This window comes from Mastigoproctus giganteus, chromosome 2 (assembly GCF_048544385.1).
Source record: "Mastigoproctus giganteus isolate SK-2022 chromosome 2, ASM4854438v1, whole genome shotgun sequence".
Lineage (NCBI taxonomy): Eukaryota > Metazoa > Arthropoda > Arachnida > Uropygi > Thelyphonidae > Mastigoproctus > Mastigoproctus giganteus.
This window is the reverse complement of record NC_143576.1, coordinates 38,115,184-38,127,580: the sequence shown is the minus strand read 5'-3', so window position 1 is coordinate 38,127,580 and position 12,397 is coordinate 38,115,184. Positions and strand designations below refer to the sequence as shown.

General features: G+C 36.8%; 1 protein-coding gene across 1 annotated transcript in view; it reads right to left on the bottom strand.

Moving 5' to 3' along the window:
- Positions 1-12,397, bottom strand: part of LOC150089272 (DET1- and DDB1-associated protein 1) — a 177,011-nt gene that overhangs the window by 103,883 nt on the left and 60,731 nt on the right. The window contains exon 2 of the mRNA XM_090368456.1: positions 1,745-1,831. Within this exon, the coding sequence (XP_090224582.1) occupies positions 1,745-1,831 (87 nt within the window). The remainder of the gene's footprint in view (positions 1-1,744; positions 1,832-12,397) is intronic.

Below are 12,397 nucleotides of genomic sequence, written 5' to 3'. Positions count from 1 at the left end.
CATAGCGAAGAATGGAACGAATTATATTAGGAATCAGACTGTTAGATAAGAAGAGAAATACATGAATTAGGCAGCAAACTCAAGTAAAGCACATTCTTATCAAAACTAAAGAACAAAATGGTCTTGGGCAGGACACATAGCTCGAAGACATGACAGATGGGCTAAGAAAATAACAGAATGGTACCCATGAGGAGCTAGAAGAAAACCTGGAAGACAATGACAGATGAAATTCATGAGTTTATGGGTAGTAAATGGATGGCCATTGCACAAAAGTTGCTGGAGAGGCTTTTATCCTGCAGTGGATTGAAAATGGCTGATGATGTATTTAAATATTGTATAATATTTAAAATTGGGAGTTAATTTAGTTACTAAGATTTCAGTATATTTTTCAATGGAGATGGGATGGAAACACTGTATATTTTTTGTTTGCCACATTTAAAAAAAAATAAAATTTTGGTATACAAATATAAAACACTACGATGCCACATGCAGATACAGAACCACCATGAAAGGGCAGACCTGGCAGCTAAAAATCAGTTTGGCTTCATATTTACGTCTATTTAAAGCTAAAAGCTTTAAATGGACTAAAGATACTACATATTGATGGCATCCTTATTACTCCTCAAGATGAGACACACAGAAGGGAACAAATTAAATTAGAAAAGGATGGTTGCAGACCAGATATGCAAAATTTGCTTTAGCCAGAAAGTAACTGATTGTTGAAGAAAACTTCTGTCTGGTGTTGTGGAAGTGAGTAGTTTGAGTAAATTTAAGGAAGGATTAGACAAATTAATTTTTTTTGGATGATGCTGTGTAAACTTGCTTCTTTGCATCTTTTGCCACTACTACTAAGATAGGTTAAACGGGACCTAGAAATATTTTTGCTTTAATGGTGTCTTTATATGAAATGTTTTATTTGAGTATTATCCATCAAGAAATGAACTATTCAAACACTTTATACATCACAATAAATAATTTTAATAGAAAAGTATCACGTTACAAATCCTTTACCACGTTCTAATTCACAAGAGTAATGGGTCAGAAGAAAGGTTGCAATTTCGCATTTCTTTAACTGCTAAGGTCACATTGCATGAAGCATCTCCAATAGAATGTTCTCACAGCTTCTCATTCCACAACATCCCCTCCCTGCCATGCCTAATTATACTCTGCTAAATTTTACCATTGAGAAACCAATTCCACAGTTCCCTTATATTTCTCCTCTGGTTTCTTTTTAAAGCCAGTTCTTCAATGCTCTCTACCAAACATATAGCTAAAGGGAACATTAGAACTGGCAATGCATTGGAATGGCATTTAGGCAACTTGGAAGTAATGGGAGAGGAGAGGGAAGAGACTTTGAAAAAAGAAAAATGAAGGAAGCCTCCTTTTACATTAAGAAATTTAGCCATGAGGCTTTTAACAGAAGCAAGGGAAGAAATATAAAGATTGGATTTCAACACTAATAAGTAGAAACTAATGGAGGTAGATGGGGGAGGGGCACTCGGAGAACACTAGACATGTCTCATACAACATGACATCAGCAGTTAAAGAAAAGCTAAATAGTAATCCTTGTATTAAAATTATTTATCTTGGTACATAAAGTATTTGGATAGTTTATTTCTGGATGAGAAAAATTTTTGTTTGCAAAATTTTTGTTAAAATAGTATTTATTTTATTGTAATTTTATCATGTTATGGTTTTATAAATGGACAATCGTAACTGATGTTAAAAATCATTAACAGCTTACCGTAGTTTTACATGAAGAATCTGCCTGGAACCTTGCAAAGTTATTTTCATTGTAAGAGGGCAAACCTTTTAAAAATTCTGCTGCTGACTATAAAAAAGAAAAAATTTTCCACTACAGTACCTCATATTATATTACAGAAATATTTCTTCATTTCTGTTTTTAATTAACACTTTTAATAATGCCACAAAATGAAATACAGAACTCTTTAAATTTAAATTCTGGTACTCTCAGAGTTTGAGGAATGCTGGAATTCAAAATTTAAGATTTTAGAGAATTCAATTATATTATAATCAAGATAATCAAATATGGGGAATAACTGAAATAATGGATTATAGCATTTTCATAATCAGTTGTATATTATGTTACAATAGATATTAACTTAATTTTCATATAATCAATTACAAAAATCATAATCAATTACCACTGTCATATAATCTATTACGAAAATGACAATCAATTATGCCCATCACTAAACTAATGGTTGAAAGTTTTAGAGGAGCATATTTCAGTAAATATTATGAACTGATTTAAGTCTGTAAAAAAAGTTTATGAAATGACAAGAGAGTCAAATATGACTTTTGTCCTTTCATCTGTTTTTGTGGTAAACATGATTTAAACTGAATGGATAATGCAATGGCTTTATTCTCACAGCAGAACAAACTTGCTTTTGAAACAAACTGCCCTGTTTTCAACAAACAAATCTTTATATTATAACTTTGAAAACTGCTTTTGTATACCACATGACAGCACATGTCAGACAACTTACATATGTTTTGTCTGCATGTTATCACTAGAGACCACCTCCTATCTAATGAAGGGCCAGTTAGTCCTGAAACAGGTTGTCATAGTAATTTCATCTTCTAAAAAAGTGGCCAATTAACCTTTTGGACAGGATATTTGTTTGAGAATGAGAATGAATTGCTTATTATCTATGCAGTTTAAGCTGTTTTTGTGGTCAGCAAGATTTAAAGGACAAAACAGTACTGCACGCATTTTATAAAAGAAAATTTCACCTTTTATTGCATGGATTCTTAAAAAAAAAAAAGAGAAAAAGAATTGTTATTAGTTCTAGATTTTATTCTGATAATAATTAATTTTTTCCATATGAAAGGAAAAAAAAAAGAAGCTAATTTCTTAATAAAGATACCAGTCAACTTCTTAAGCCAGAAAAATATATTTAGACACTGAACCAAACAGCAAAATGCATTTCATATTTTTTTACCAAGATGGACAAAGGGCATTCTTAATATTATTGACACCATATTCATCATTTTATGGACACTTTTTTTTTTTTTTTTTTTGTTAGTTGTGGGCACATCGACTTCTGTGGCCATAATGCACCTCCCAAGGTTTTTTGCACCACTCTGATCCAAGCCTGAGGCAGGATTTGAACCTGCGACCTTTGGATTGCCAGGCAAGCACTTTAGCTACCTGGCTAGCCCGGTCGGCTTATATATTGTAGATAATGTATTTTAAGACAACAAAATACAAAGGAAAAAATGCTAATTCATGTAGCCTTTCCAAGCAGGCATAACTATGAAATGTAGCACTCGATCTAATCATATCTGTAATGGAAAAGTCTACTTCATTATTAAAAATAACAAAAATTGGTAACTATAAAATTACCCTGAGAGAAAAGGATAGAGAATTTAAAAATTTGAATATCAGATTGTAATTAAGACATGACTGATGATTAGTTTGGCAACTTTGCTATTCCACCCAAATTTAGAAAGTTTTCATGGAAAAAAAAAAAAAAAAAAAAAAACCAATCGAATGCAGGCTGAATGGCATACAATAACACAGTTATGATTAACAAACACTGTAACAAAAGTGTTTATAATTAATGGTTTCTTATATTACGTATAGTTTCCCAAATCCAAATATATATGTCTGAATTAGTTGAAGCAGAATATATTTTTAATTTTTTGTGGTATTTATGTATGTGCATACCAATAGTACGATATATAAAAGCCTATATTTCTATAACTTTTTTTGTTTTTAGCAGTTTGCTACAGCTATCAAAAGTGTAAATTATCTCTGAACTCATTCTGCTATATGTGTGGATATTAATATATGTCTGAAGCATAACATTAATGGGCACCAACTTTTGCACTGCATATTGAACCTATTCTGGAATTCCTATGGGAAATCAAAACAAGGTATGCATAACTCATTTTTTGCAGTGGTATCTTGAACATGAGAGTCCAAGTCATCATGAGTGCTTCTCGTAAGGTGAATATATCAAAGTTTAAAGTCTGCAGATAAAGCAATGCTCTGGCAAATGTCATTTGCCAGATTACACCTCAGAAGTGTGTTCACATGAAGTGCCACATTAAGTGGATGACTTGGTGAGAAACTTGGGTCTAACCAAATCCAATACATCTCATTTTAATTCTCCTGACCATTCATTTAAATGAGTGGAATCTACTGGATCCCAGTAGAAAGATTTTCATATACTGAAAAATATATGCCACTTACAAAAGTTTTTACACTGCTCCAGAATCCCCTGTGCTATTGTTTTGACTTGATCGATTATTAATTCATATTGCAAAAGACTAGCATATTTCCACACACATTTCAAAGTGAAATGTGCGAAAGCTGCGTTACTTCACAATGAGAATAAACCTATCAATTTCTGTTGCACACATTGTTAATATTAAAGAAAACTACAGAAATGTGAAGCACGTGTTAGAGAAAATAAAGTAAAAGATCGGTATAAATGGGAAGTCCTTAGACTTCAAAATGGGGTTTCCTTCTGGGTTTCGCTAATCTACCAATTTCCCTGCCTCTAAGCAAGTACAGCAGGGCAGTAGATCAGCACTACCGGAGAAGAGGTCTACAGAATTCAAATACACATTGGTGCACACAATTCATTAAGCAATTCCTTGGTTTAAAGAAAAGCCAAGCTGCCACACACACCATATCAAGCTGGGGGTCTTCAGGGTGATGACTCCTTCAACCACATTAGCAGAGACATATGCAAGAAAGCAAGCTTATACAGCATCAGCAAAAAAAAAAAAAAAATCCTTCCCATTTCACCCATCCATTTGCTTCAAAACTTTGTCCAGTTCCTCCTTGAATTTGTTTAAGCTATCAACTTCCACAACAGATGGAAGTTTGTTCCAGCAATCAATTACCTGCTGGCTAAAGGCAAATTTCCTCACATCTATTTATGCAATTGACTTTCTTCAATTTGAATTTATGCCCCTCAAGTGCATAATCTGAGCAAGAGGAAAAATCCAATCAGCAATGAGCCAGCTCAAACCATTCAAAGCCTAATACATCTCAATCAGACCACCTCACAGGTGTCTCCAGATGCTGCAATTTGCAGAACTTCAGCATTTCTTGGTAAGATCATCCTTTTGTGACCCTCACTAATCTCACTGCCCTTCCCTGTACTCATTCTAGCAACTCTACATCCTTCCTAAAACGAGGCCTCCAGACCTGTATGCAGTACTCAAGGTGTTGGCTGACCAGCACCTTATACAAAGGAATAATCACTTCCTTATCCCTGCTTGCAAAGTTCCTTTATATAATTGGCAATACCCCATGAGCTGCTCTGGCAGCCTGTCTGCACTGCTCAGAAAACTTCATATCTGACTGCACAATTACTCCCAGGTCTTTTTCATTCTTCACTACGCTGAGTGTAGCACCAGAGAGTTTGTATGTTTCTCTAGGATTACTGCTACCCATATTATTGCAGTACAGTAAACCCCAGCTATTCGCAGTATCTGTATTCGCGGTCGCTGATTTAATATAAAATGAAACCTAAAAAAATGTGAATTTTAAAGCGCAGTGAACATTTTCCACCATAAAAAAACATGGGTGTGGCTAAAATTATCTTTCCCGGTCAAAACAGCGCTCAGTGGATGGGGGGAGAGGGGTGACAAAATCCCGGCGTAGATGTTTCTTGCTACTCCTTGTTCAGTATGTGTTATGCACTTGTCATGGAAGGTTTTGTCGTTTGCTTTTAATTTATATGCTTATAAATTGAATAAATTTATAAATTGATATGCTTACAAAAGTGATAAATTTTACCGTTTTGCAGTGTAAAACAGACTTTTTCGAGGGTTTTAACGGAAGAAAGTGACTTTATTGTGGACAAGTTCTTCCTAACCCGTACAAAAATATGGCTACGAATAACAAGGGATATGTGAAAAGATCAAAGAAGGTGATGACATTAGCGAATAAAATTGAGTTATTAGACAACATTTCTAATGGTGAAAGTGTCTCCTCAGTGGCAAAACATTATAAAATCAATGAGTCAACGGTACAATCAATCTAGAAATCGGAAGAAAAAATCCGCCGTAGTGTCCACGAAAACGTGCTAATTGCTTCAAAAATTTGCTCTTAACTTGTGATGTTAAATTATAAAAAAAACGGAAAAGGCTTTAAATCTGTAGATAGAAGACCGAACTCAAAATAAAATTCCATTAAGTTCACTCATCATTTGTGAAAAGGCAAAACTCCTTTATCAACACTTTAGCGAAACTGGTGATAGCATTGGCGGGATAAGTTTTTTACCTAGCAAAGGTGCTGGTTTGAAAGATTTGTTTGAAATTTCTAATAAATATAATAAATATTTAGATGCCATATGCTTGCATTTCACTATGTACTGTCTATGTACATAGACATATTATGAAGATACATATAACACATACATAGACAAAATTTTAGACTAGTTTTTCTTATATATTTCATACTTTGGAACGGAACCCCTTTATTACTATGGGAGCCATAACTCAGTATTCGCGTTTTCGGCATTCACAGCATTTCTCAGGAACGTAACCCCCGCGAATAGCAGGGGTTTATTGTACTTTGCATTTGTCTATGTTAAAACCTCAGTTGCCACTTCTCAGCCCATCTCCAACTTTTCCAGATCCTGTTGCAATAGCACACTACCATTACTGTAATTAACAACCCTGCCAACCTTTGTATTATCTGTTATTATCTGTTATCTGTAAAGAGTAGGAGACCGGCGGAATTACTTGACAAGTACAGGTCACTGATGAAAAAAAGCCGTGAATTAGGGTTGAAATTGAAAGTGTCTGCAATTCTGCCCAGACACGATAGGAGGGAGTATATGATGAGAGCCCTGTCAATCAATTCGGCCCTGGAAAGATTGTGCAGGGCTCAAGGGGTAGAATTTTTTTCAGCCTGGTCTGTACTTGTTAACAGGAGAGACTGCTTCTACAGGGATGGGATACACTTAAATAGAAAGGGTGCAAGAATGTTTGCTGATGCTATCGAGGCAATGTTAGGTGGGTCGGAAAACTGCTAGATTGGGGGGATACAAGGACTAATAGATTAACAGTAGCCACTGGCAGAGGTGAAAGTGATTCTTGCACTGCTTCTATTGGAATGAGCCGCAGCCTGGAAAATAAGATGCAGGATATTTCAGAGACTGCTGGGAATCATTGGGGTACAAGTAAACACATGGGTTGTGTTAGGGTAGCTAAGAAAAAGAACAGGTGCATGTATACTTGTGTGTACACCAATGCTAGGAGTTTAGTAAATAAATTTGATGAATTTGAGGTATTGCTCAAAACATCAAAGGCAGATATTGTGGGGATTTCAGAGACGTGGTGTCACACAGATAGAAGAAATGCAGAACTGGAATTTGGGGAGTACAATGTCTACAGAAAGGATAGACAGGATAGGAAGGGAGGAGGGGTTATGCTATTAGTTAAAAAACACATAAAATCCAAGGAAGTGAAGCCAGTCGACATCGCTGGACAGTGCAGTGTCGAGTCAGTTTGGTGTGACATAAGCATTGGGAGATCAAAATTGAGAGTAGGAGTGTGCTATAGGCCTAATGACTCTGATGAGTATAATAAGAAACTGTTCGGAGAAATAGAGTGGGCCAGTAAATCAGAGAGTCTTATAATGGGGGATTTTAATTTCCCAGATATTGACTGGAATTTGGGGGCTGGTCACTCACACAGTAGCAAGGCTTTTGTGGATTTATTGGATGATTGTTTTCTACATCAGCATGTTCGGGAGGCAACTAGAGGGAGTAATACTCTGGATTTGATTATCAGTAGTGATTCTTCATGCGTTAAGAATCTGCAGATAAATGAACCACTTGGTGGCAGTGATCAGTGTGCTGAAGTGGGAGTTACTCAAAGAGGTAACTACCATTAGGGGTAAAGGGAAGGGGTATTGCTTTCGTAAAGGCGACTACAATGGACTGAGACAGTATTTAAATTCTATACAGTGGGATCAACTGATGATATTGCCAACAGCAAATTCAAAATGGGAAGCATTCAAAGAACTTATCGTGGAAGCTACTAGGCTTTACATACCAACTAAGAAATATTGTTCAAGGTTTAGGCCTAAATGGTTGTCAGATGAACTAATGAGGCATATGGCAGAGAAGAAAAATGCATGGGATACATACAAATTAACACGTGACACGGACGCCTATGATAGATACAAGTTGATCTGTAACCAAGTTACAAAGGAGGTTAGGCAGGCGAAGGCAGATTACGAGAGATCCTTGGCAAGGGATGCGAAGAAAAACAGCAAAGAGTTCTTTACTTATGTAAACTCTAGAAGGAAGGGGATGAATCAGATTGGTCCACTTGAGATCGATGGGTCAACTGTTGATGACCCTGCTCGGGTAGCTAACAAACTAAATGAATATTTTGCATCGACATTCACACATGAGGAGTTATTCAGCGAGGGGAATGCCAGAGGTGTATTCAACTCTAGCAGTAAGCTAGAGAATCTTGTAATAACTGAGAGCAAAGTGGAGGAGAAATTGTTGAAGATAAACACAAGAAAGGCACCTGGGGTGGATGGGATCTATCCAGTTATATTAAAGGAGGCAGCAAAGGAGGTAAGCAAACCCTTAGCCATAATTATGAGAGCTTCCTTGGACTCAGGGGAGGTACCCATTGACTGGAGATGTGCAAATGTGACCCCAATTCACAAAGGGGGATCAAAGGCTGACACAAGTAATTATAGACCTGTGAGTTTAACTTCTGTTCCCGGAAAATTAATGGAGGCACTGGTGAAAGAAGCACTGCAGGATCATCTAGACAAGACTTCAGTTATAGCTAGGACACAGCATGGTTTTGTTAAGGGGAAGTCTTGCCTGACCAATTTGATTGGATACTATGATGCAGTCACAAAAGAACTGGATGCAGGGAATAACTTTGATATTATATACTTGGATCTTAGAAAGGCTTTTGATACTGTTGCACATGGAAGACTGCTGCACAAATTGGAGCAGTGTGGCATTGGAGGCAAGTTGCTGCTATGGATAAAGGGGTGGTTGAGGGGGAGAAGACAGAGAGTGGTAATCAATGGACACTGCTCATCGTGGACTAATGTTATTAGTGGAGTCCCTCAGGGTTCAGTATTGGGGCCTTTATTGTTTTCTGTATTTATAAATGATATTGATGATGGTATATCAGGCTTAATGTCCAAGTTTGCAGACGATACGAAGGTTGGCAGGGTTGTCAAGGACACTACTGACACTATGCTGCTGCAACAGGATTTGGAAAGGTTGAGCAGATGGGCTTCGAGGTGGCAAATGAAGTTTAACATTGACAAATGTAAAGTACTACATATGGGAAACAGCAACCCCAGAGCAACGTATCAACTCTGTGGTACTACACTGACAGTGGTAGAGAATGAAAGGGACCTGGGGGTGGTGGTGCAGGCAGATATGAAGTTCTCTGAGCAGTGCAGACGAGCTGCAAGAGTAGCTCATGGTGTATTGTCAATGATATATAGGAATTTTTCTAGCAGGGATAAGGAGGTGATTATTCCCTTGTATAAGGCAATGGTCAGGCCACACCTAGAGTACTGTATACAGGCCTGGAGGCCTCATTTCAGGAAGGATATAGAGCTGCTGGAACGAGTACAGAGAAGGGCAACTAGATTGGTGAATGGGACAAAGGGGTTCTCTTACGAAGAAAGGCTTAAGTTTTGCAAATTACAGTGTCTGGAAACTAGGCACCAGCGGGGTGATCTGATAGAGGTGTACAAAGCCTTGAATGGTTTGAGCATGCTCAATGCTGATGGGATTCTTCCTCTAGCTCAGAAAAATCACCTGAGAGGGCATAAATTCAAATTGAGGAAAGACAGATGTAGGATAGATGTGCGGAAATTTGCCTTTAGCCAGCGGGTGGTTGGTGGGTGGAACAGACTTCCATCCCTTGTCGTGGAAGTTGATAGCCTAAATAAGTTTAAGGCTCAGCTGGACAGGTATTTCGAACGAACAGAGGGGTGAAGTGGAAGTGGTTATTTTTATTTATTTATGTTACTTTTTTTTTTTTTTTTTTTTTTTTGGCTGATGCTGCATAAGCTTGCTTTCTTGCATCAAATGCCTCTACTAATGCTAATGCTAATCTGAAAACTTGGAGTTACTCAGACATTCAGCTACTAAGACATCATTATCAACTCACAAAAATTCGTCAAAAACAATTTTGCCACTGATCAAACCTCGCTTGGAACTCTTCCCAAGATTGCTCAATGTCTTGTAGTAGTTCATCGCTGTTAATTAGTCTTTTAGCAAAACATGCTTTTGCGAAACAATTCTTAATCGTTGTTTCTGTCACATCTTGACTCCACACTTTCGCCAACTCTGATATGCACATCCACAAATCTATAGGTTGGTTGGTTGGTTTCTATTCTCAATACAATATTTTTTCAGTATGCACTTTTAGTAGTGCATTTTCAAATCCTTGGCCCACTGGCTGCAGTTTAGACAAGGTATTCAAGGGAGGAAAACAAGCTTCACACTTGTAAGTTTTGAAATTACCAAGTGAAGGCAGGGAGGGCAGTTGTCAACAATCAACACAATTTTTCTGTTTTCTTTCATCATCTTTCTATAGAAATTTAAAATCCACTGCACAAAAATTTCACTTTTCTGCTTAGGTTTTTCTTGTTGTAGTTCAACTCTAATGACTTTACTCCTTTGAAACATCAGGGTTGTTTACTTTTGACTATTACCAAAAGCTTCATTTTATCATTACCAGCCATATTTGCACCAATCAAGACTGTAATTCTCTCCTTACTATTTTTACCACCTAAACATTTATCCCCTTTAAAAGTCAGTGTCTTGTTAGGCAAACATTTAAAAAATAGACATATCAACGTTGAATATGTCTTTGGGCTAGTAATCCTCCGTAACTGTTTCTTTCCAATGGGTATAGTCTTCTTCGATTGCAATTTCACTTTCATCAGAAATAAGTTTTGAGTAAGCGATGGTGCTTTTTAAATTTGTCCAGCCAACCAGAACTGGCTTGGAATGTTTTATGCCCTGGTTAAGATGTGTACTCCATAGCTTTTTCTTTTATTAATGGCCGTGATATCGGCACATTTTGGTCTCGAATCAACTTCATCCACTTAAACTGCTTCATCTACATCTTCACAAAGGCATAATTTCGCATGCCTCCAACTGGATCCTGTTTCTCTAAACAGTGTGAAAATCGAAACAGTTTTTCAGAATGGTTAACACACTACTGGCAGGAATACAAAATTAAGGCAATTTTTCTTTCTTTTTTTTTTTTCTTAATGCTCCGATTCACACTATTAAACACTTCCGCCTTTTCCCACTACACCAAGAATTTCCTCTCAGACACTATAAGGTTACTTTCACAGTAGCTAAAACAAAACTGATTTAGGGACCACTTGTACCTACCATGTAAACAGAAACAGATGAAATTTAGCGAAAGCATGGATGACTCATTTCAATGTAATGACCAAGAGGAAATCAAAAAAAAAAGTTCATTACACAGAAAAATTCGCTATACAGAAATACGTTAAAGAGAGGTCTGACTGTACATAAGCTGTATTAGTAAGAACAGATGCATTTTTACTTGCATGTACACAATGCTATGAGTATAGTAAATAAAATTCTATGAATTTGAAGTGCTGGTCAAGACATCAAAGGGCAGAGTTACTGAGGAGGGGATATCAGATATATGGTGCCACACAGACAGGATAGGAATAGAGGAGGGTTTATGCTGTTAGTTAGGAAACTAAATCTAAGGCAGTGCATCCAATTGACATGGATGGGTAGCACAACGTTAAGACAGCTTGTTGTGATATAAGCACTGGGAAAGTAAAACTGAGAATAGGAGTGTGCTATAGGCCTAATGACTGATAATTAAAATGAACAAATGTACAGAGAAAGAGTGGATCAGAATGTCTTATAATTGGGGATTTTAATTTTCCAGGTACTGACTGGTATTTGTGGATTTGTCACTCGTACAATAGCAAGACATTTGTGGATTTAATGATGACTGTTTTCTACAGCAGCATATTCGAGACAACCACAGCGAGTAATACTCTTGATCTGATTATCAGCAGTGATTATTCATGCATTAAGAATGTGCAGATAAAGAAAATGCTTGGTGGCAGTAATCAGTATACTGACATAGGATATACTTAGATGTAACTACCATCAGGGGTTAAGGGAAGGGTTTCTGCTTTTGTAAAGGTAACTACATGGAATCTGACAGGTTTTAATTTTAAACACTGATGATGTTAAAAACAGCAAATTCTAAATGGGAAGCATTCAAGGAATTAATCTTGAAAGCTACTGGGCCTTTCATAACAACAAAGGAATACTGTCAAAGGTTTAGGCTTAAATGGATGTCAGATGAACTAAAGAGATTTGTGGCAGAGAAGAAAAAT